The sequence below is a fragment of the Fusarium oxysporum genome, chromosome XII (assembly GCF_013085055.1).
Source record: "Fusarium oxysporum Fo47 chromosome XII, complete sequence".
NCBI lineage: Eukaryota > Fungi > Ascomycota > Sordariomycetes > Hypocreales > Nectriaceae > Fusarium > Fusarium oxysporum.
The window spans coordinates 2,091,917-2,115,333 of NC_072851.1; the positions used below are offsets into that span (position 1 = coordinate 2,091,917).

The window sequence follows — 23,417 nt, forward strand, 5'->3', positions numbered from 1 at the left end:
ACCACTATCATCAATTGATACTACAGTGACCGGGGTCGATTCTTCTATTCTCTTCTCACTCAGAGCGTACTTCTCGAAGCAGGTTTCGTTGCTTCGAGTAAGTCGTCAAAATAAAGGCGCGGGCGCGTCATCTCACTTATCTCACCCTCCATTTCACTCAAATGTCATCATATTCTGCATCAAATTGGCCACCAGCTATCTATAAATAAGGCACCTCAATACAGATCAACTCTTCTCTCTCTGTCTCAATTTTCTCCAATCCACGTCATGTCCTCTTTTAGATTATTGACACTTCAACACTCAAACTCACATCAACCCATAGTCAGACTTCACAATGACCTCATCACAAAACGACCCTGCAGCTTTAACTCAGAGCTTTCACTACAAAACCTCAACGCACAGCTACGATGTGAAATGGGGCTCATTGGGTGACCCTAAATCTCCTCCTCTCATATTCATTCATGGAACTCCCTGGTCATCTCGCGTCTGGGTCCCTTTCGCACTCTCACTGTCGCGTCAGTTTCATGTGTATCTCTTCGACAGACCTGGTTTCGGCGACACGCCCGCAGAGCAAAAGTTAGATCCAGCAAAGGCTAGCTCAAGCGCAATTGAAGAGTACGATAGCAATCTCGCGCGACAAGCAGAGGTCTTTGCTGCGCTCTTCAAATCTTGGCAAAAAGATTGGACTCATGAGAGGGCTCATGTGATCGCACACGATAATGCCGGCCTCGTCAGTTTACGAGGCTACCTCCTCCATGATTTGCCATATGCAAGCCTCTGTCTCATCGACGTTGTCGCGATCGGACCATTCGGTCAACCGCTCTTCAAAGTCATCGCTGAAAACCCCCAGCTCTTCGAACAACTCCCCGACACGGCTTTTGAAGGCATACTAGAGAGTTACATCAGCGACGCAGCATATTACGAACTGCCAAAGGAGATAATGCAGATGCTCAAAGAGCCTTGGCTGCGAGAAGGTGGAAAGCGAGGCTTCATTCGTGAATTGTGCCAAGCCAACTCCAGATCCACGGAGGAAGTGGAGGCGAGATATGGAGAGGTTGGGCCGAAGCTGCCAATCAAGATCATCTGGGGAGCTGATGATAAGTGGCTCCCGGTGGAGGTCGCGCACAGATTGGGGAACGCGTTGAAGGCCAAGGAGGTTATCGTTATCGATAAGGCTGGTCATTTGAGCATGATTGATCAGGGAACGCGTGTTGGAGTTGAGTTGGGCTTGTGGCTCAGTGCTGCTATAAGCAAATAGAAACATAGACCAAAATCAAGATTTTGTTACTTAGAGGACAATATGTTTTATTTCTTGTCGAGAATATTGACGTGATTGCTAGTGAGTTCGTTGAAGATTGTCTTGGTTTGGACTTGCTATTTGTTCCATTGAAGGATGATGGATAACAAGTGCTCGACGTCAGGAAATGGTCACGGTCTTTAGTACTTGGTATGGTAGTATAAAGAATCAAGGATAAAATCAAAACATGAGCAATATTTTTATCGCAGCATTATTTCCTGTACATTGTGAATTCAATATCGCTTCCTCACCGTCGTGATTTCTAGAACACTACCCTACACCAACTGACTCAGCGGCCTGGCATGATTAGGTTTAGTCCCAGCTATTTTTACTTCAATGGTGCGCTCCAAGTCTCGGGCTCTCGGACATTGATCGAAAGTACCCGAAGCCATGTGTCGCACTCGATCTGTGCTACGTAAATCTCGCACTACTTCAAAGTGGTATTTATCGTGTTGCAATAAAAGAACAACCTCGCGAGATCATTATCCATGCTTGCCCCTTGCTCAGGGTCACAATTCTATCCGAAACAAACCTTACTTACGAGCTGACAGGAGGATTCATTCCGTGCCTGACTAAAATGAGCAGAGTCCACTGGGATCGTCAGGGCAAAAAGTCAATGATGCGTCTCGATTCCATCAAATCAATTCAGCTGTATGGTTTAGACATGCCGATATCACGGCTCAACTCATCCGATCTTCAAGGAATCAGCTGAAGTGTTCCCCATAGACAGTGACGAGTTACCCACCGGTTAATTACGCGTCAGAGCACCCGCTCTCCACCGGCAAGGATTGTGTTACGCAACGGTACCCAGTATTACCGGGTCAATCTTCATCTCCCCCCCTTTCGATTGCCTTATCAGTAACAGAAACTGGGTTCGAACCAACACTCATGGGCTCCAGGCTAGCTGAAAAAAAGTTTGTCAGGCGCAGCAAGATAACACTGTCGCTTTTTATATACCCACCACAGCCTGCCATTCTCTCCCACTTACCTAAAGTTTGCTTGCGCATCTTTATTTTCATTTTCGCTTTTTGACTCGTGGTAGGCCAACGTCGCATTCGTTTTATAAAGTCACTCGTTCTTTTGTTGCGACCTGCTACGACTTTCACTCGTTTTTTTTTTAATAATAATCCAATTTTTCTTACTTTCCCCACTATGTATTATTCCGCGTGGTCCAAGATCGCCCTTGCGGGTCTTTTTGCTTCAGCCGCTGCTCAGACCTACAGCGAGTGCAACCCTATGAAGAAGAGTACGTGAATAATATCCGCTTTGTTTCTTAACATGCACTGACTATGGCCCAGCATGCGATCCCAACAAAGGTCTTGCTTCTTCATCATACTCGGTCGACTTCACGAAAGGCGCTGATGACGACAATTGGGAGGGAACCGGCCATGGCACTGTCAAGTATACTTCTGATGGTGCTGAGTTCACTGTCGCTAAGCAGGGTGATTCACCTACTATTCAGAGCAAGTGGTACATGTTTTTCGGCCGCATGGAGGTTCACTTGAAGGCTGCGCCCGGAACTGGTATCGTTTCATCTGTCGTTCTTCTCTCTGATGTTCTCGACGAGGTTGATTGGGAGTGGCTTGGAGGTAAAGACGGAGACGTTCAGACCAATTACTACGGCAAAGGCAACGACGCGGCCGATACTCGAAGTGCTACTTTTCCCGTAACCAACGCACAGGAGGAGTTCCACAACTATACCATTCACTGGACCAAGGATTCTTGCGAGTGGTACATCAACGGCGTTGCGGTTCGCACCCTCAAGTATGCTGATGCTCTTGGAGGAGAGAACTATCCTCAGACTCCTATGCGCGTCAAGCTTGGTATCTGGGCCGGTGGCGATCCTGACAATGCTGAGGGAACTATCGAATGGGCTGGTGGAGAGACTGATTACAGTGGAGGTCCTTACACCATGACTGTTCAGAAGATTACGATTGAGAACCTCAACCCTGCTGAGAGCTACACCTACAGCGATGAAACAGGCTCATACAAGAGCATCGAGTTTGATGAGAAGGACAGTGGCAGTGACGACGATGATGACTCCTCATCAACCGCCTCCGAAACCGCCTCCAAGACTTCATCCAAGGCTTCCTCCAAGACATCCTCTGAGTCGACTTTCACCACCAAGACTACCACAGAGTCTGACTCCGAGTCCTCAACAACAGCATCGTCCGACGATTCTAGCGAGACTGAAAGTTCCGACTTCAAGAACAACAAGGCAGAGACAACTAGCGCTGGTGCAACTTCGTCCGAGAGCAGTGCTGCAGCTTCAGCTTCGGCTACTAATGGTTCAACAAACAGCGCTGCTGGAAACTGGCCTAAAATGTGGCTAGCCCTTGGAGCGACTCTTGCTGCTATGGCCATGATGTAAACCTGAGACTTTATCGTATATAGAGTGGCGAAACTGTGAGATTTGGCTTGGATAAGTCTTGTCGTAATACATACTTTGACTCTACATTGCTCTTGTAACGGATAACAATGACGCGTTTGTAGAATTAAAATGGCTGATTCTGTTCGGCCTTGCTGATGCCATGTCTTCTCTGTACCAAATGTGGCATGCTCAGTACCAATGAGCTTGACACCTGGCTATTGACGCTTGAGCCGCCACTTCCTGAGCAGATAAGTTGATCATAAACGCCTGGATCGTCGTGAACGTGATTTCAAGTGAGATGATTGATGATGTCTTAAATTCAGAATGTAACTATAACCCTACTCTGTAGCTAGTAAGTCAACCATCCACTGCTTCATATCCTGAGTACACTCTCCATCTTGTTTCTCGAGTATTATAAAGTCATGCGCACAGTTCTGATAGCACTGAAACCGCAAGTTTAGATCAGGGTTCAAAAGCCGAACTCTATCCTTGAAAGCAATCACCTGGTCTCGAAAGACCTCATGTGCTCCGACAGTCACGTACATCTGGCTCAAGACAGATGCCATTCCGACTAAACTGGACTTGTCCCTATCCAGTGGGAATGCTGAGATAGCGGATTTGGCGTCAGGGCCTAGCAGTTCCTTGGTAAATGCTGCAATGCCAGGTATTGGAAGCATATCGATAGCGGAATTCTCCCTGAATGATGCATCGTCGGTGGACTGGGCCACCCATGGAGAAACCAGAAAGGCGCCTGCGAGGGGCTTGGTCAACACTATTTCTGGGATTGTTGGTTGGGGTTGAAGGAGATGACAGAGTAACTGGGCTGTCAGTTGTCCGCCGGCAGAGTCTCCTCCAATTACAATGTCCTGAGGTTGAATCCCTTTGTGTAGAAGATGAGCCAGTCCGCTTGCTGCTTGGCGGAGCTGCACTGGGTATCTCGCCTCGGGAATCAAGGTGTACTCAAGAACAACCACTGCGACTTCAACACCCTTTTCAATCCCCGCAAGGACATATGCTCGCCAGCACCAGTCCAAATGTCCCGTCGTCATGGGGGCCGCGAAGCCACCGCCATGAAAGAACAGGACAACCTTCTTTGCCTGCTTTCGATCTCCGATCCAAAGTAGCGACGACTTTCCGTCTTCCAGAACCTCTCGGTCATATACAAGTCTTGTGACATATTGCTGATGCCCGAACTTCTTCGCTTCCTTACTTCGCTGTTGTATCCATTTTTTGTGTGTCTCTCGAGTTGATAGCGACAAGTACTGAATTTGTCGAGGCGAGAATCCAAGAGCCACTTTTATAACGGCGCAAACGAGGAAAAAGCGTGATGGGAGACCTCTTCGTCTCGTGATGAGGATGGACCGTATTATATAAGTAAGAGCGAGGGGAGCTTTTAAGAACGGATATGTCAGCTACTTGCACTGTGACTAGGAGACTGTCATTACTGTACCGGCGTACGATAGACGTAGAGCTAGCTTGAGCTTCTCCCACTTTGAGAATGGAAGAGTCATGGCTTATGGCAATACGGTATTACACAGGTTGACTGAGTCGAGGTTAAGTACTCTTTCAGCCCTAGATTGTATGTGCAGACTGAACGGGGTTGTGGCACATGGTCTAGTATTTGTGTCGCTCCGGTAGCCCATACCGAGGAAATCCCCATGGGGTATTGGGGCCCCAGAATCCAGACCTCGGCATGGCATGGGCCTTGATTTGACGATACTAGGACACTGGGCATGACGGAACCCAAGTTCGAGTTAAACCCCACTAACAACAAGCCTCATTACGGAATGGTGCCGTCGGTATTGACGGAAGCACTCCGCTTTTTGGCAAGGCTCTAATCATTGGCTCGTAGCTTGAGGGTTGGACAGCTGGCCTATCCATCGATATTTTGGGACTAGCTTGCGAAGATCTGCGGAAGCAATTGCATCTGACAGGATCTGCCTCGTGTCAAAACATCAAGATTCTATCCCTGGATTTGGCTACGCGCCGGTCTATGCAAAACGTAACTGGTAATAAGCACGAGCTTACATGAAATAAATATCCAATTTCTTATAGAATTGACCAACACTTGATCTGGGAAACTGTGTTCGTCTCAACAACGCGGGTTCGGGTCCGTTCCGGTTCTCATCGATCTACGTCGGAACGGTTCCTGCAATGAGCTAACGACGTAGGTTAGTGTCCAATCAATACGAATAATGAGGGGTAAACCTGGGGTTAGCCTCTACCCCAGACTAGCATGTGATGTCTCTGGCCACCGAGGAGCTTAAAGATGTCTGTCGCCTTGTCCTGGGACCTGTAAGTGCCAGACCCTCGCATTTCACTCTTCCCGAAGACCGAGTAACACATAGATCCTCACAATGACGGACCGTACTTCGATTGGCCTTCCAACAGGCCCCAGCTCAGGGCCTCTTACAGATGCACAATGGCAAGTCATGATGGCTATTATGGACACCATCATTGCTCCTTGTCCTGAAAGCGCGATACCTGCTGGCCAGAAGAGTGCTCTACTCACCAACTGCGATGGCTCTACACTCAGGGCCTTTCTCGACGAAAAGCCTTCCAATATGCCACTATTCCAGGAAATCTTGAAGCGTCTGCTAGCTAATCTCCATGCTGACAAACTGTCTGCCATTGGTACAATATGCTCACTTCTCGGGTAAGTCCGCTGTGCTCCTAACATACCTGCAACCTGGTTGCTAATATCGCGACATGGCAGAAATCGAGCTGGTGTCCTCCCTCTCACTGGTTACTTCACATTGTTTTGTAATCTGTCTATTCAAGACCGAACATTAGTGCTGAATTCTTGGCAAACGAGCTCTCTAGCTACCTTTCGTGTCCTCTTCAAACAACTGTCAATCATTGGCAAGCATGTTTACCTCCGATCAAGTACGCTTTTTAATGAAGTCGTTGGCTTCCCAACTACTCCCATTGGATGGCACCCGGTCGAATCATACCCCTTTGAGTTCATGCAGTTCAACGACTCAGAAACCCCAGTTCAACTCGATACAGATGTTGTCATTGTGGGCTCGGGATGTGGTGCAGGAGTCGTCGCAAGAACTATGGCCATGGCAGGCTATCGCGTCTTGGTCGTGGATAAAGGACATCATTACGAAACCTCCTCGCTGCCTCTCGATCAAAGTGCAGGATACTTCCACCTTTTCGAGCAGGGAGGGCTCGTATCTTCAGAGGACGGCTCTATTTCTACACTTGCAGGGTCATGCTTTGGTGGAGGCGGAACGGTCAACTGGAGCGCGTGTTTACAGCCCCAGAACACAGTCCGCGATGAATGGGCAGACCAACGAGGTCTTGGCTTCTTCAAATCAGCCAAGTTCCAAGAACATCTTGACTCAGTCTGTGAGCGTATGGGCGTCAGCAACGAGCCCATCAATCATAACCACGGCAACTCTGTCTTGCTGGAAGGTGGGCGAAGACTTGGGTACAGCGCTAAACAGGTCCCGCAGAACACGGGCCATGGCGAGCATCAGGATGGATACTGCTCCATGGGTTGCTGGAAGGGGCAGAAGCAAGGACCTGTCAATGGTTGGCTACCAGATGCCGCCAGGTGCGGAGCCAAGTTCATATCAGGCTTTTACGTCAACAGGGTCCTTTTTAAGAAGCATGGTGGCAAGAAAGTCGCTTCTGGTGTGACTGGGACTTGGAGACCAAAAGACGGCTCGGATACCTCGGCCAGAACGGTGACGATCAACGCGAAGAGGGTTGTTGTTTCAGCTGGTAGTCTGTGTAGCCCGATCATCTTGAAGAACAGTGGGCTCAAGGTAAGCAACCAAGGTTCATTTTGAATGCGGAAGTAGAATTTGCTAATATGTCAGTATAGAACAAGCATATTGGACGGAACCTCCATCTACACCCAACATCATTCGTATCAGCAATCTTTGAACAGGAGACCCGGCCATGGGAAGGTATGTCACCACTTTCGAGCCTTCGCTATTGTAGCAGGTTGGGTGTTAACATATGGTAGGCGGAATTCTCACGTCTGTGGTTTCGAGCTTCGACAACATCGACGGACATGGTCACGGCGTGAGGCTTGAGCGTCCCTCAATGATGGTAGGTCTCCCCAATGACCAATATTTAAAGCAAAACTGACCGTGTGACAGCCTTCCATGTGTCTCACATGGTGTAACTGGACATCAGGGCCTGAATATAAAGCCATGATAACCAAGTACAGGCACATGGAAGCATACATTGCTATCACTCGAGATCGTGACAGTGGCCAGATCACAGCAGACTCCATAAATGGCACACCTCGTTTAGTTTATACTCCCTCCAAGTTCGACGCCAATAACAATTTGAAGGGTATGCTTGGCTTGGCAAAGATTCTCTATGTACAAGGTGCCTTGGAGATCCATCCTATCCTTCCCGGCCTTGAGCCATTTATCCGTGAGCCAGAGACTTTGACGAATGGTGTCGATAGCTCGTCAGGGGCCACAGATGCGAAGTTTTCGCAGTGGCTGAAGAAAATGGAAGCTCATGGGAACAAGACACCAGATACACCTTATGGATCTGCTCATCAGATGGGCACCTGCCGAATGAGCACCAAGGAATCTGACGGTGTTGTGGACGATTTTGGAAGGGTTTGGGGCTGTGAGAATCTGATTGTTGCGGATGCGAGTGTCTTTCCGAGTGCGAGTGGTGTCAACCCTATGGTCACTACCATGGCGATCTGTGAGCACATTAGCTCGGCCCTGGCAAAGGATTTGGCTACGGATATTCAGGAGCGCCCTAGATTGTAGGCAACTAGTACCTTGAATACGTTGCTTGTTATGTAATAGGCGCTAGGGTTGGTTCTGCATACAAATATAGTTCTCAATGTTGCTATCATGGACGCTTGGAGAAAGTGATTAACCACGGATGCACAAATAACGAAGCCAGCGATGTGTAGAATGAACCGAGAAGTCTACTTCTCTTCAGCTATCCCCCCAAGTTCGCTGCCTCCCAATATGGAAAGACGATCGCATCAGGATCAAGGGGGAAACATGTTGTCAAAGCGTTCTGCAGAGATAAATCACCTTCCAAGAGTATATCCAGCAGCCCATGCCTTTGGTTTTCTTGCGAGTATGCGGTCGATTCGTCTTCCACTATGAAGTGTTAGTCGGAATATCCATATTAGACTGGCCTGTTAAGTACTGACCTTGTTGCCTTCCTGTAATAGTTTGGTGCATCTTGGTAAGTAGATTGAAGGATTTGCGAATGGACAAGCTGAACGAAGAGATGACCTCCAAGACTGAGTGGCATTTGTTCGATGCCTCAATTACGCTCGATTGATCCAGTGTGGCCCATAAGGAGGGACAGAGACGGCATGTCATAAGCACTAGGCTGGCCGTGCAAGTATCTGCAAAACCTTGATTAGTTTGTGCCTGCATGCATGTCTCAACAGAATACTGACATAAGCTGTTCCACCACCATGCTTCGGCGGTTTCTGTACGAAAGGTTCCGTGCACGAGATTGATGAGCTGGATTGAAGAGCGTACACATGCTCTAGCGCCATCATGCTTGAAGGATGAGTGTAAGTCATCACTGGCGTCCCGAGAAGTATTCAGAGCTAGGAGCTGACTTAAAATTGGGCGGTACAGCATCACCTGTAGATAAGTAAAGCTGATGCCGATTAGCAAGGATATCTAGGAAGGCAAGTATCCAACTTGTCGGAGATCTCACCGTGACTGCAACACATTTCTTTGAATAGCGAGAACCGTAAACTCGTGTGGTGGAATTGTCTCTCTAGCTATAGGTTCATGCCAGGAGAGAAAGCTTGGGAGTCCAAGCTCGAAAACCCGAAGCTTCCCTTGTAGCTCGGCAAAGACGTCCATGCTCTGACCATTGCTATCTGTGTGAGAAACAGCACCATGATCGTCGTGAGGCAGTTTGTATTGCCAAGGCCTGTACACTGTTGACAGCATACTATCTAGAATGATGCTCAGACGAACGGTCTCGATCTGAAACTGCAATTTGACCTGCTCAATATCCTCTGTGTTTTGAAAGTTATGGACAGTCCTTTCTGGCAAAACAAGGGTAGAGATATTGGTGATCATCGTCGGTCGACCGAAAGTCATGCTAACCAGCCTACAGCCATTAGTGAACATAAGAGAAGGATACAATTGAACTCTTACGTATCTAGCACAATACAGCCGTGCCATGTCCGCCGTCTGATGCGCTGTACTCGCGACTCTTGCTGGTTATACGGCGGTAAACTATGCAGGCCCAAACCCTGCGCCACTCGACAAGCTAACCCTGTAGTATTCCAGCAGCGATCTGGGAATGAAGTACCTTGAAGGACCAAAGCAACCAGCACAAGAGTCTGCACTACGCTCAGATCATTTATGTCCAGGAGTTCAAGGTTAACCTTATCCTTGGCTCGGCTGAAGAAGACTTCATAAGCCTTCGTCTTGGCTGCCGTGGAAAGGTTTGAGAAGATGCACCCTAACGCAAAGATAGCGTTCAGAGAAGAGAAAAAAGCAACAGTGGTGGCATCTTCACCTAACCCTAGGTTCCGGTACTCGCCTGGACATGCAGTTTGCCCGCTCGGCAACCAAAGCGAGTTGTAGCCATGCTCAAAAGCTTGCTTATCAAACACGGGGTAGATCCAGTAGATGCGCTCGAAGTATCTCTCTACAAGGTGATCTGCGAGGCGGCGTGGAGGAAGAGCAAACTTGTCGACATCGCCAAAAAGAGGTGTAGGCTGTGAAGTACAAGTTTGAGGGTTCGCCTGGTGATTTGAGGAGGGTATTGCTGTTCCACAAGTCTCCTTCAAGAATGAAGCAGCCGAAGAAGAACCGTAGAAACCCTCGCGTGCGTCACGATAATGTCCAAGGTCCTCCTCGGACGTGGTTGTGCCCATGGCGGTGACGCGTCTTGCATGGCTGGAATTCTCAATGCTTTCCGTTGCAACGGATGACAACGGGGTGAGTATTTGGGCATGAGATATGCCCATGACGAGAGCATCCAACTCAACTTGGCTCTCTGTGTCTGATGTGCTTTCTGGCCATGCTCGTCTATTGCTGGCTCCATCTGGAATAGCGCCTGGGATTGGGCCATTCAACGCTGAAGCTTCTTCCAGCTGACGCTCCAGATAGCGGATCCGATCGTGGAGAGCTCTTGTGTAACTTCAGCTTCTTGTCAGTCAAAGTTGGGAACGAACTTGCTCACTGAGTTTGTGCTACTCACTCGTCGCTGCATTCTGTACGGGCATTCCCCGCCCTGTAGACGCACTGTTCAATTCCCAGCGCCCGACGTCGACATGTGGAGCAGATCGGCTTGATCCCGTCGCAGCGAGACTTGCGTTCCCGACAAGGGTCACATGCCAATGTCACTTTGCGGCGACGTTGACGCGATTGCTGCTCCGGCATATTGTATGTATGCAAGTCACTGATGTCGGAGATAGCGGAAAGGTCAAGTGTACAAGAATGCGCAGTTCGGGTGCCCTCCTTCTGATGATGGAGCTCAGCTCAGTTGGGGGGAAGAGAAGAGCGGAAGCTGGCCACTAACTCGTTCCGCACTTCACGGGGTCTGAGCAATTTGCAGATCCCGAGCTTGTGGGTCCATGACTCCATGAACTCTAATTTATGCAGGTGTCGGGATGGTTCCGTCTCAGCTAGGCTAGTGGAGTAAAAAAAAGCTTGTGACATTGCCCTCGATGATAAAAATATTAGGTAGTCGAGCCATCAGTTTAGCGGGATTTTGGATCGGTTGATTTTGGCAGCTAAGGTTGATGTTAGAAGATTTCTGGCTACCTGATGGCAGGGTGGATCGACAGGAGTGACAAGTGCGGTTGTAATAGAAGGAATGTACCCGACCTACCGCGGCCATCTTTGTTGTACGGAAACAACCCGACTCACACAGCTATGGCCTGGCCTTCACAAGACACAACATGTCTGAGCTGTCGTATGGGCCGACGACCTACCCCATGGGGAAAAGAAAGACAAGCACCAACATGTGATAACTATAAGAATAAGTCCCTGGCATGGGATTTTATTGATATCAGCCTGTCCCAATTGTGACATTCCAAACAACCCTCCCGCTTTCAACATGGCGTCAACGAAAGAAACACCTTCGACTTACAGCCAGTTTGCTTGCATTGGTGCTGGCTTTTCAGGCATTGCCCTCGGAGCCACGCTCAGACGGTGGTACGGCATCACCGACGTTCGACTTTTCGAACGGCACAGTGAGCTTGGTGGGACATGGTTCGCCAATAAATACCCAGGTATGTTGGTAATACGTCCCTAAACCAAGATCTGATCTAAACTTGCTGTAGGCGCTGCTTGCGATGTCCCAAGTGTCCTCTACAGCTACTCTTTCGAGCCTAACCCCAACTGGTCTCGAGTTCTACCTTCACAGCAGGAGCTTTGGAACTACCAGAAAGACGTCGCGGATAAGTACGATCTACCGTCAAAGATGACATTTGGTGTCGAAGTCCAACGTTGCCAATGGGTCGAACGGAATAAGAGATGGATGCTTGACATTTGTGACCGCAAGACGGGAGATGTCTTCCATCACGAGTGCAGGTTCCTCTTTGCGGGCTCTGGTATACTGGTCACCCCTCGAGAGATTGACATTCCTGGCTCCGAAAACTTCAAAGGATCCATATTTCACTCATCCCAGTGGAGGAGCGACGTCGATGTCAAGGGCAAGAATGTCGTCGTCATCGGAAATGGCTGTACAGCTGCCCAAATTGTCCCATCAATAGTGGATAAGACAAAGCATCTGACCCAGATAATCCGTGCTAAACATTGGATGCTTCCGCCTATTGATGGAGTGTATACTGATTACATGAAGTCCATATTCAGCTATCTACCAGGCACCATGATGATACAACGGCTGCTCATATTCTTGACAGCCGAGATTGAGTTGAAGGCAGTTCCTATGACTACAACCGCTGCCAAGTTCCGTAAGAAGCGACGCGCTCATGCTGAGAAGTTCATGAGAGACACTGCCCCGGTCAAGTATCACGATCTTTTGATTCCAGATTTCGAGATTGGTTGCAAGAGACGAATCTATGACTCTGGATACCTGAAGTCTCTCCACTCCAAGAATCTGACCTTGACCAACGAACGATCGCTGAGAATTGTTGAGAATGGAATCGAGACTGATCGTGGCTTTGTTGAAGCCGATGTTATTGTGCTAGCTAACGGCTTTTCCACGAACACATTCCTCGAAGGAGTTGAGGTTGTTGGGCGTGAGGAAACGTTGGCTCAGCACTGGGAGTCGTTTGGTGGAGCCGAAGCCTATAACTGCTCTGCTATGAGTGGCTTTCCAAACTTCTTCATGATTCTAGGTATGTACTTGCATGATGTTTGTTTACATAACTCTGACTGACTGCTGGCCAGGCCCCAATGCAACAACAGGTCACACTTCGGCTATCATGGCCATCGAGAACAGTGTCAACTTTGCATTGCGCATTCTCAAGCCCGTTCTTGGTAACCCCAATGGAGTCGTTGAGCTTGACAGGGACGCTGAAGAGCGTTATGTCAATCGGATCCAGCATGATCTGTCCAAAACTGTTTGGAACTCAGGGTGCCAAAGCTGGTACATCCAGTCCCACTCGGAGAACAGCCGGGTATGGAATGCCATGCTTTATCCATATTCTCAAGGATTTCTTTGGTACAGGAGCTTGTTTCCCGTTTGGAGCGACTGGAAGATCACAGTGAGTCATGGTTACCCGACGTGGTATTTTTATAGAGGCTAACAGCATTTGCCAAGGGTCGTACTAATACCTGTAAATATGTACTTCGGCTCCTGTTAAAGACTTTGTCAGTTCTTACAGGAGGCTCAGCTGCTTCTGCTTGTTTGTATTTGCTGTGGAAGTCGCAGTGGAATGTTCAAGGGCTTTATATAGAAATTGCTACAGCTCTCCAGTCTATATACCTTAAATCTAAATATAGGTAATACAGCTTTATAGACAGAGCGCTGAAGCTTTAGATATATCTGTCTTTCTTAGTTACAGTTTACAGTCAAACTGAAATTCTATTATAATACATCTGTTGCTATGTATTGATTGGCTTCCTACTTTAATATTTACTATCTATGGAAAGGTCTACCACTATTTCATCCAAAGTCTTAGGGATACCTGTAGTATAGAAGTTTATTTTTTCCTTGAAGCGACTAGGAAGTTGCAGTAAGTATAGTCATTTAGCTTAGTACTATAAGACAAACAAGTCTCAAGTCCAACCAAAGGTATTATAAGTACAAGGCAAGGTATCTAAAACTTTCCATGAGGAGATGAAAGCCGGGTTAACCTGAGACTGGCTTGGACTTGCCAGACCCAAACTGTGCGCCAACGCCGAACAAGAGTTCTTCCTGCATTCTCTTTTCCTCCCCTTCCTTAACACTAAATCTTCCCGGATGAGAAGGGATTGTAGGTGGTGGGGGTCGAGGAGAACCACTTCGAGCCCCAGTGCTCCAGGTCTTAGCCTCGGCACTGCCAAATGATGTTAGTCTGATGGCTTGCACGAAGCATATTGGCAATAGGGAGGAATAGAGTCAATGGACATACGGTTTAGGCATCGCGATGGAAGGGTTTAGACAGTAAGGCTAAGAATCTTTATAAAGATGGTTCCAAAATCAGAAAGCCTGTCAAAGGCGTATATAAACCGGAGCTGATGGGGTTAGATGGCCAAGGGAGAGGCACAAAGTAGTAGGATCTTGAACTTGAGAAGAACCTAGTGGTAAGAGGAACAAGACAGGCAATGCAAATATGGAAAGAAGACTGGGTATTTATGGATGATGGGTAAAGTGCATGGATTTCATGATTCAGAAGTGAGATGAAAATCCCTCGGCGTTGTTGTCAGTCTCGTCAGTATGTAGCCAATAACTCCAAGCATCTAGAGACGGTTATCAGTCGTACAGGAGCATTCCGATCATATCTCCCGTGCTTAATTGGTAGTCTATCAGGGTGTAGGCATTGTCAAATGGACCAAAAGTCGAAGCAGCAAGACATTACGATCACACCCGGCCCCGGCGTTCATCGTCAAGGCATGTTAATTGGCCAGCGAAGTTTTGTTCAAAATCATGAGTGAAACTGATTGGCTTCTGTGAGATACTCAGTTCTGCACACCGATCGTGTCGGTATGGACGTCACCAAGAACTCTATTCACTGCTCTATCTAAGATGGTGCCTCATCCTGAGATTATCTTCCATGATTGGTTACCCGCGTTTTGTTCAGTACCCTGCGAGATGCTCATTGGTCGTCTGCATTTTGTACGTTGTGTCGATCCCTGACTACCAAACAACGTGTTGGGAAGAAGCCCAAAGCCTCACCGCGAATGCGAGTCAAGCTGACTAGGGTCTTGATTCGCCAACGGCAATATCCCTTCTGTGACTGGCCCGTAGCGTTTTGTTGGGCCCACTGAGGCTCTCTTGCAGGATGCTATTTGCGTCAGCCTGTGTTGTCTCAGGTGTTTTTTGTGTTACGCCAAAAACAGGGAGGTCAGCTTTGTTGGAGGGCGCTGATTGGACCCTGGTGTTTTGTTCACTGTGTCTGGTGCATTGGTGTAAGACAGAGGCGCCCAAGTGCCTTGCTGGGATGTCTTGTATGGTGGTACCTGTGGTTCGCCAAATATCTACGTCAAATTTGAGGGGAAACAAGGCAGCGAACACCCCAACTTGGCTGAGGCAGAATTTGAAGATTTAAATGCTCGTTTTTTCGCCGTTTTCCACAGCTAACTCCTCATCATCATCACCATCTTACCTTTCAACCCCAACTTCCATACCTACTCCGATTACCAGAGTCATCCTCTTCTCCCTCATCGCTCCTTGCGACCTATTTTCTGCACCATGGATCCCATCCTAGTGGAACTGCTTCCACAATCGGATAATGAAAGGTTCCTTTCCTGCCCGCAGGAAGAACGATGGAGCCGCCTACAGCCAGTTATTATCCAGCTCTACACGCGCAGACGTGCGGGAGATGGGCGTACGGCAACATTGGACCAGGTGGTCGAATTCATGAGAACACATTACTCCTTTCATGCGGTGTACGTATCATATCATGCCTCCAACTCTCCCAAGATGTCTTTCGGTATTTAGTCATGATAGTGGCCTATGGCCGTGTTCTTACATCTCATGGTTTCTTTTCGACGCGTCACCAATATTACGTTTGCTTCCCATTCCCTGCAGCCACAACTAATTTGTTTTTAATGACAGCACCCATGAGTATCGCCGACGTCTCAAAGACTGGGGTGTTAGCAAGCGCATGGAACAACAGGAGAAGGACGCTATCACGAGTGCTCTCGCGAGGAAGAAACGCCCCGGAGCAAGCGTGTCTGACGTCACTACCCAGCACAATGGCGAGGACAGGCCTCTCGATTACAAGAAACTGAAGAGACACTTGATTGGCAGGAAGGCCTGCCTCGAAGTTGCACCTGGATTGTATGCTGCTCAACTACCCATGCCCATCTTTGCATTCCAGCTAATTCATCTCTCTAGATTTTCTTCCTGGAACCTCCCTTACGCCGCATTTGTTTCCTCCCTGCCCAAGAATCCAGAAGCACCGTCCCCTTTCGGACCTCTTGGACCAACTCCAGACTATTTGCATATCCAAAGTCCTGAAGCGCTCACTCCTGGTCGTGCGGCAGCTGGCCCATCACCAAGGATTCAACTTGTGTATGAGAAGCACAAAGAGCATTGCACAAGCCTTTTTCTGCAAGGACGCCTTGAGCAGCTTGTGATTAGCCTTCCCAAAGCAGACCGCAGGTAAGTTGTTATGACCCTGGTCTAGATCTAATTCATTATTAATCCGTATTAGCACAATGATAAATTACTTCCATGACTTCTATATACATAGCTTCGTCCTGGCAAAGAAATGGGGTCAGGAAATGTCGAACCTAAATCCAACACAAGCATTTGGCCTCACACCCCAAACACGGAATGCACAGAGTCCGTGGACGCCCTCGGTATTTCTCAATCTTTCTTCCGGGCCCTCTTCACCCGAAGTCTCGAGTGCGACAAATATATCTTACCCACCAACACAGCTTTGTAAATGGTCCATTCATATATCATCCATATCTTATCAACCCGTCAGTCGCATGGAGGCGACTACTTCGCCGGATTCACAACCACCAGCAGATCCAGAGCCAAGCTCATTTGTGGATTCTCTGCATCAGTCCATGGCCTCGAATGACTTTACCACCACGCCGAAAGCAGACCTTCCTCTGGCCCAGGATATGATCACAAGGTCCTTGGAAGAGAACCCAGCCGCTCTCCAGTTAGACGCCTGGAAGTTAGCCATAATGGCAGGAAACAGGGAGCTTTTGTACCAACTCTGGGAAGACAGCGGAGAAGAGCCACCGGAAGGAATCGAGGCTCTTCATCCCTTCCACCTTGCGGCTGCATTCCTGAATGGCGGCAACCAGTGCTGCGGGGTATTTACTGACCTTTTTCGGATTCTTCCCTCATCCTTTGCCTTTTATCACAACATTGATGACCATGGACACACAATCCTTGATGCTCTCGTAGTGGCCGTACTTCGCTCTCATACCAGTATTCAACCAGGTGCTGTGAGCTACGGATTCCATTCGCCCAATCGATTTCCTGGAGAAGAAAATGATATCTGTGGCAGATGGGACGCCGAAACTCCGACCGTTCGCGAGCTCTTCAGACAGGGATATGCTCGGATCCCTACCAGATGGAAGCACCCCTTCTGTCACACAGCCGTGCAGGCTGTTTGTCACAGCATTATTACCATATTTGCCTCACCCGCCTCACCAAGCATCAACACATATAGTGGATTGTTTCTGCGGCGTTGTACAGCTTGCGGCCTAGAGCTCAGGCTCAGACCTCTTCATACGGTCGTTGTCACGGCCTTTTACCTGGCTCAGCTGGGAATGCCTGGGGAAACCTTGTTTGGAGCACTTGCGATGGTGGTATGTCTTATCACCCTTGGAGCCGACGTTTCGATGAAGGCAAATATTTCCGTCGAGGAAATATTGAGGTCTTCCGACGCTGGGCAGTGCCGTCACACGCAACTTTCACCACTTGATCTGATAAGGGCCGTCCCTGGTGATGTCATTGAAGCTTGGAGCGAAAGTTGCCGAGTTGGCTGGGGTTGTCTCACTGATGTCTTAGCTCTTGCTGTGTTGCAACAGGACCAAGAGCGAAGCAGCCGTTCTCACAGATCGGCGAGTCTACTGGGAGACGAGTGGCCAGGTACTCCGGCGTCAAGCTTCAGCGAGTCCTCGGATCATGACTCGTGCTGGGGCACGTTCCAAGAGGATTATCACGACGACTGGCTCAAGCTACCATGCAACGGCCCACGGATTGGCCTTCTCTGGGCCTCGATTCAGACTGAGCTCCTTACATACCGCAGGGTCAGGGACGGAGACTCTTGGATATCCGAGAACTTTTCCATGAAGGCGCTTAAGGCTTGGCTTGAGGAAGGCGACACAGAGCTTTCAATGCCTCTCGTCCAGAACCGGATGTTCAAGGTGCATACACGTTGTGGATGGTTCGGTAAAGCCTCGGAATTTCTCTGCCCAACCGCCCAGGAAGTCTGCACAGAGTACTTCATGAACATGGACATCTATAGCAGGTCATCATATATCGGGCAACCTGATCTACTTCAGTCTTTTGAGAGTCTGGAACAGATAGAAGATAAAAAAGTGTAAAGCGATGGGGAAATATATAGAGTAGGCAGGCAAGGGGATATGTTTGATTTGGAGGTCGATTTGGAGCTTAGTGCATACTTTAATAAATACATTGCGTTCAGTGATAATACTTAGATATCTCGATTTAAGTAGACTTTGAATCACAGAATGACTTTTCCAGGCTATTTCTTATACCATAGGTAGACTTTAGTTTTAGAATAAATCCATATACCTTAAAATAGTAGAAGTAATAAAGTTTTATTAGACAGCAGTGCTTATTGGCAAAATAACTATCTTAAAGAGAACACAGCAGACCAACCATAAGCCTTTATCCTTCAGCACTGTACTACTAATAAAATCAATCCCCCTGGTTAATATGTTATAGTAGAGCCCTGAGCACAGACATAGGCTTCCCTTTAGCAACTCCCTGCAAGATACAGCGCCCAGGGTGCATATGATCCTGTTCTTTAACCTTTCCTCTGTGATAAAATTAGCTGAAAGCTTAGTAATCTAGAGGGCAAAGCTTCTTATTAAGATATATAGATATCTAGATAAATATACTATCTATTATAGTAAGGGCTATCTAAGCCCCTGCCTCTCTGTATATATTTAGCATTTAGATCTCCTTTATTACTACTTTTATAAACTTCTATACCTCTAATATAATATTAATATTCTTATTTTTTAATTACCTTAGGAGTTTTAACCTAATAAAAATAATAAAAAAAGGAAATATACTAAAAGTAGCTTATACTAATAATTATATAATATAATTAAAGACCTTATAAGTATTATAAAGCTTAGAAAAACTATTTAAAATTAAGGGAATAAAATTATTTAAGATAAAACTATTACTAATATTATTTATATATATTATATTAGATTTATTTACTAGATTAATATTAGCTAGGGGATAAATAGAGAGGTTTATAGTCTAAGTAGAATATATTAGAAAGCCTAGGCTACTGCTGGCTACCTAATTATCTAATAAACTAGATTTCTCTAGAAACTAATATCTAATACCTAAGAAAACCCTATTAATAATAACCTTAGTAGTCTTATTATAGATTACTTACTTAATTATTCTAATAAGGTTTCTTTTTATTTTATTTTATATAGGCTTTTTATTTAATATATAGGCTAAAGGAAATATTAAAAATAAATTTATAAAATAAAAATAACCCTTAAAATATTAGAATTAATTCTTATTAAATAAGTAGAGGAACTAAGGCTATTTAAACTCTTTGACGTATATTAGGTGAATAAGGTATGTGATCTGCGCGCCGCCTAGGCTTAAATAATAGCCTGTGACGTGCCCCACTGAACCGGCACCAAGTATACTTGGCCTTCCACAGTGAAAGAGTAGATCCGTTAGATTTGTTGAGGGCAAAACAAAGAACAGCTTTGATATCTCCCCAAGTATCGTGGATATAGCCCTTTGCGAGCTTGGAGAGTTGCTTTGCGTCTTGGCTGGCGGCAACCTCGATAACTATCCTTGGCTGCTGAGCACCAACGTGGATGGACTGAGAATCGGGAGATCGCCTCTTCTTCACGGGATCGTCCTCTTTTTCATCAGCAGAGCGCTTCTTCTTCTTCTCAGAGGTGCCGATATCGGAGGTCGAGCCCTTTATGACATTTTCTGTGAAGCGATGGACGTCTTCGTTGTTGCGGCCAACTTCGCGTACTGCTTCGTGTATAGCTTCTGATATGAAGTGGGTGAAGATATCATGGATTCTTAAAGGCATACGAAACGTGATCCGCTCGTGTCGGGGTTCGTAGTCGAAGCGCAAGTCCTCGAAGGTCGCCTCAAGCTTGGGACGAAGGTGAGCGTAAGCGTCCTTGCTGAGGGGAAGCTCTTCAGAGTTGAGACGTCACTAAAAGTCTCACACTCTCGCTTGAAGTTGACAATGCTTGGAATAGTTCATCGGCTGTCGAGGCGGCTCGTTTGCGCCCGTCGGAGGCTTTAGGCAAAGGCAGGTCACGCGGCTTGCGCTCGGGCGGGGTGATCTTTCGGAGGAACTTGACTTGCGAAAGCGATTCGGGGGATGTTGATGCGTGTTCTCCATGCTTCGAGTGCGCGCACGTAGGAGAGCGATTGATGATGCGATGCGATCTTGTTGATGTTTTGTTTGGGGGTCATAAATATTTAAAATATTTATTTACCTTTATCTCGCTCTACAAAACCCATTGTGTCTCATAGTATCTCATCATAATCCATTATAATTCATCATAAGTCTCATAAAACTCCTCAGCTTCATTTGCTCAACAGCACTCTATTCTCCGACGGCCCTTGAGGTCGCTATGATGATATATTTATAGGGCAATCATGTGCTCAGGGTCATTCCAGACAGTTTTATAAAGGAGCTTGTCCGTCTGTATAAAATGCTTTGTTTTGACAAGTGGGTGCCGCAAGGCACAAACGCAACAGCCGTGTGACGTGCGGTACCTTGGAGACCAGGTTGCTGGAAACAATGACAACAAACAGCAGTATAATGTCTCATCGACAAACGTGCGTGGAGGCAAGTCGCTTGGTCAGTTGACTAAATGGTTAATCGAAATTGATTCAAAGATCAGGGAAGACAAGGAAACAGTACCTTGGCATAGTGGTTACATGGACCAGAGCGCTCCCCTCATAGTCCTTTACATCTATTGCGCTCCTTGCGTTTGTCTTATCCATACAGCAATTACTATCTGCGCTCAAGTCTCATCGGACGCCGTAGACGTCTATGTTCGGCCTGACGACCGGCCTACAGCAACTTGCTGTACTTCTGTCGATCAAACTCTTGGCTTAAGGATATTAAGGTAAATAATTTTTATAAAGTGGGTTTGAAAACCATAGAGGCTGTCAAAGGCGTATATAAATCGGAGGTGATAGGGTTCGATGGCCAAGGGGTAGAGTCAAGATATATTTTTATACATTTAACTTATAAAGTATTTCTCTTTTTAAACTCCTTAACAAAGTCTTTAACCCTGGGCCCAATCCTATTCGGCATATTGGCCTCTATTTCTATACTAACGCTTTCTTTCAATAACACTAACGCGTCCGCATAAGGCTTCCAGCCCTGGCTATTCCCAAAGTCAATTGCCACCGTCGGTTTCCTGCTCTGCATCTGAAGGACAGATCTCCTGTACTCCTCTGTCTGCAACTGAAAAAGCCTAAGGCAGGGACATGACACTATTCTAGCTTTCAGACCATACTCCCTTATGAGAAACTCTTGCGTGCCCATGGCATAGTGAATCCCAACACCAGCGGTCATGAGAGTCAAGTCAAAGTCCTCGTCGTGACATTTAGAGAAGGTGTAAGCTCCAAGTGTCACACCTAGACGAGACGAGTGACCAGGAAAGCTTGCGGCACCATTTTGTGGCAAGGAAATAGTTGTTGGTAACTTGGTCGATCTGATGGACACGAGAAAGGCACCTGCAGCCTCTTCGGCGTCGCAGGGGCGGATGTGAAGGGTTTCGGGCTTTGTCCTACCTGGCCTCGAACGCCTATCTGGCTGCTGTGAAAACTTGTCTCTTCCGAGGGAGCTGTGATCTCCTCTCCGAGAGCGCTGCTCAGCTGGCCAGGGCGATAGAGGTGGAGTTATTGGGCCAGTGAGGGCAGTTTGGTGTTGAGTGATGGTGGCTGGCTTGCCAGCAACGTGATTCCAGAACTCCCTGGCGAGCGCTGGGTACAGTTCCCGGTATCTCTTCACCCTCACCAGCCAATCAGCCTCGTAGAGGTTGCTTTTCTTGAAAACATCTTGGAAGACGTCGTAAAGTTCTAGCGGGAGGTAGAGCGGAGTGTTGTTGTTGGGATGAGAGTGTAGCCAGTGTGACAAGGAGCTGTTGGGCGACTGGACACTGATCAAGGTCGGCGCATTGCTTCTTCTTGAGGTACTGAGGGCCGTACACAGGGCTTTGTTTTGGATTAGAGAGTGGTTCAATCATCGCGGGAAACACACTGGCAAAACCCACCGGTGATAGTGAGGTCGTCGTCATTCACCAGTTCAATTACATTCCAGCCACGCGTCTTGAGGTTGTTAACTTCAAGCTTATCGCTCATTGAATCATACATGCTATCGTAAATGATACAGAGATTACTTAGCTTCCAACTGCCGGCAAGAGCGACTGTATTAAGAGCACTGTCCTGTTGAAACTTGGCATCGTCGATGACGCACCAAATCATGTTGTCTAACAGCTCCAGGCCTGGCTTGTTGTAGAGCATCGTAAGGTTTCTCATTGCAATTGCCTGACCGATAGCACTCAAGATTGCTTGATTTGAGTGACACGGAAGAGTTGTTGTTCTGGAAAAAACGCTGGCAACTCCTAAAGGGTCGACGGCGAGGCCCTTTGCTGCAATCAGATGCACAAACAAGTCTTGCCATCTGCCAGCGTAATCTGTAGGCAGGTATGTGAGTTGGTACAGAGAAATAGCTAGATAGACACTGGGAACGAAACCTACGTCCTGACACGACTAAACGATCCCGGTTAAAGTAGTGACTGTTCTCTGGTGCATATCTCATCACATGCTTGAAGAGGGCAGTTCCAATAGAAGCCTTGAGCCTGGAAGATCTACACGACTGCTCAGATAAATGTCATCCAAGCTATTACTTTTGTGATGAGACTTACTCATATCCTTCTTTGTTCAACTGCGAGATGAAACCTACGAGCAGCTTCGAGACTCTGTCGAGCCTTTGAAGCTCGTGAGAGGAGCTTCCACTGGCCCGAGAGTCACCCGAGGCTTCGGCGGGAGTGTGATGCATCATGGGGTTCATGGTTGGAAAACAAGAGGACTATGGGTAGGGGTAAAAAGCAGCAGTCAAAAGTAGACTGATAATCCGGTGGGTCTGCTTCTTCAACTATCTATTCATTATACAGCCTCTTGTATCACTTGTCCATAAAGCCGGTTTGGTACCCCCCGTGGACAGGCTCGTCACTTGTCGCTTCTGAGTTTCAAATTGCCAATTGCTTTCTTTACACGCGTAAATTTAGGTGATCAAAACAACACAGAAGCAGGGGGCGGACCTCGCTTCGAGGTGAGCTCGCAACGAGGCCGGCCGGCAGTTAAGCTCGTACTAATGACCGACAGGTACTCTTCGGGGGCTAAATCTGGAGCCTGGCTCATGCGAACGGGAAGAGTCAAAATTGGCCCCACTTTGTCCCCTTGTAAGCTTTGAGA

At 47.5% G+C, this 23,417-nt stretch overlaps 9 protein-coding genes across 9 annotated transcripts; 5 read left to right on the plus strand and 4 right to left on the minus strand.

The window, feature by feature from the left end:
* Positions 1 to 166: 166 nt before the first annotated feature.
* FOBCDRAFT_234746 (Alpha/Beta hydrolase protein) lies at positions 167 to 1,315 on the plus strand. Its single transcript, XM_031194120.3, has one exon. It carries the CDS (start codon positions 335 to 337, stop codon positions 1,256 to 1,258), a length of 924 nt encoding a protein of 307 aa, XP_031030741.3. The 5' UTR covers positions 167 to 334; the 3' UTR covers positions 1,259 to 1,315.
* Positions 1,316 to 1,965: 650 nt separating this feature from the next.
* On the plus strand, positions 1,966 to 3,752 carry FOBCDRAFT_234747 (concanavalin A-like lectin/glucanase domain-containing protein). The gene is made up of 2 exons (XM_031194121.3): positions 1,966 to 2,543; positions 2,596 to 3,752. The coding sequence occupies exons 1-2, from the start codon at positions 2,450 to 2,452 to the stop codon at positions 3,666 to 3,668; spliced, it is 1,167 nt and encodes a 388-aa protein (XP_031030742.2). The 5' UTR covers positions 1,966 to 2,449; the 3' UTR covers positions 3,669 to 3,752.
* A 254-nt stretch (positions 3,753 to 4,006) lies between these two features.
* FOBCDRAFT_193857 (Alpha/Beta hydrolase protein) lies at positions 4,007 to 5,266 on the minus strand (the record flags this gene model as incomplete). Its single annotated transcript, XM_054707919.2, has 2 exons — positions 5,119 to 5,266; positions 4,007 to 5,058 (listed from the first exon to the last, which is right to left on the minus strand). Exons 1-2 carry the CDS (start codon positions 5,177 to 5,179, stop codon positions 4,007 to 4,009), a joined length of 1,113 nt encoding a protein of 370 aa, XP_054563894.1. The 5' UTR covers positions 5,180 to 5,266.
* Positions 5,267 to 6,112: 846 nt separating this feature from the next.
* FOBCDRAFT_193860 (uncharacterized protein) lies at positions 6,113 to 8,425 on the plus strand (the record flags this gene model as incomplete). Its single annotated transcript, XM_031194128.3, has 5 exons — positions 6,113 to 6,324; positions 6,385 to 7,444; positions 7,504 to 7,588; positions 7,648 to 7,733; positions 7,784 to 8,425. The coding sequence occupies 5 exons, from the start codon at positions 6,113 to 6,115 to the stop codon at positions 8,417 to 8,419; spliced, it is 2,079 nt and encodes a 692-aa protein (XP_031030749.3). The 3' UTR covers positions 8,420 to 8,425.
* FOBCDRAFT_254764 (fungal-specific transcription factor domain-containing protein) lies at positions 8,426 to 11,057 on the minus strand. Its single transcript, XM_054707920.2, has 6 exons — positions 10,848 to 11,057; positions 9,794 to 10,786; positions 9,342 to 9,746; positions 9,073 to 9,281; positions 8,818 to 9,018; positions 8,426 to 8,764 (listed from the first exon to the last, which is right to left on the minus strand). The coding sequence occupies exons 1-6, from the start codon at positions 11,027 to 11,029 to the stop codon at positions 8,598 to 8,600; spliced, it is 2,157 nt and encodes a 718-aa protein (XP_054563895.1). The 5' UTR covers positions 11,030 to 11,057; the 3' UTR covers positions 8,426 to 8,597.
* A 651-nt stretch (positions 11,058 to 11,708) lies between these two features.
* Positions 11,709 to 13,365, plus strand: FOBCDRAFT_150568 (uncharacterized protein; the record flags this gene model as incomplete). Its single annotated transcript, XM_054707921.1, has 3 exons — positions 11,709 to 11,883; positions 11,935 to 12,954; positions 13,007 to 13,365. The coding sequence occupies 3 exons, from the start codon at positions 11,709 to 11,711 to the stop codon at positions 13,363 to 13,365; spliced, it is 1,554 nt and encodes a 517-aa protein (XP_054563896.1).
* Positions 13,366 to 15,452: 2,087 nt separating this feature from the next.
* FOBCDRAFT_266211 (uncharacterized protein) lies at positions 15,453 to 18,277 on the plus strand (the record flags this gene model as incomplete). Its single annotated transcript, XM_054707923.1, has 4 exons — positions 15,453 to 15,649; positions 15,819 to 16,043; positions 16,101 to 16,367; positions 16,459 to 18,277. The coding sequence occupies 4 exons, from the start codon at positions 15,453 to 15,455 to the stop codon at positions 18,275 to 18,277; spliced, it is 2,508 nt and encodes an 835-aa protein (XP_054563898.1).
* Positions 18,278 to 19,491: 1,214 nt separating this feature from the next.
* On the minus strand, positions 19,492 to 20,444 carry FOBCDRAFT_209712 (uncharacterized protein; the record flags this gene model as incomplete). The annotated part of the gene is made up of 3 exons (XM_059609281.1): positions 19,492 to 20,098; positions 20,144 to 20,369; positions 20,420 to 20,444. 3 exons carry the CDS (start codon positions 20,442 to 20,444, stop codon positions 19,492 to 19,494), a joined length of 858 nt encoding a protein of 285 aa, XP_059468239.1.
* Positions 20,445 to 21,180: 736 nt separating this feature from the next.
* On the minus strand, positions 21,181 to 23,013 carry FOBCDRAFT_149616 (thiamine diphosphate-binding protein; the record flags this gene model as incomplete). The annotated part of the gene is made up of 4 exons (XM_031194130.2): positions 21,181 to 22,154; positions 22,214 to 22,636; positions 22,701 to 22,810; positions 22,868 to 23,013. The coding sequence occupies 4 exons, from the start codon at positions 23,011 to 23,013 to the stop codon at positions 21,181 to 21,183; spliced, it is 1,653 nt and encodes a 550-aa protein (XP_031030751.2).
* Between the last annotated feature and the right edge of the window lie 404 nt (positions 23,014 to 23,417).

Bases quoted from the DNA above. Each gene is read 5' to 3' on its own strand.
- FOBCDRAFT_234746 (XM_031194120.3), top strand. From the start codon at position 335: ATGACCTCATCACAAAACGACCCTGCAGCTTTAACTCAGAGCTTTCAC.
- FOBCDRAFT_234747 (XM_031194121.3), top strand. From the start codon at position 2,450: ATGTATTATTCCGCGTGGTCCAAGATCGCCCTTGCGGGTCTTTTTGCT. The intron at 2,544-2,595 runs GTACGTGAATAA...ACTATGGCCCAG, and splicing joins GTGCAACCCTATGAAGAAGA to CATGCGATCCCAACAAAGGT.
- FOBCDRAFT_254764 (XM_054707920.2), bottom strand. From the start codon at position 11,029: ATGCCGGAGCAGCAATCGCGTCAACGTCGCCGCAAAGTGACATTGGCA. The intron at 9,282-9,341 runs GTGAGATCTCCG...AATCGGCATCAG, and splicing joins AGAAATGTGTTGCAGTCACG to CTTTACTTATCTACAGGTGA. The intron at 8,765-8,817 runs GTCAGTACTTAA...AACACTTCATAG, and splicing joins TATTACAGGAAGGCAACAAG to TGGAAGACGAATCGACCGCA.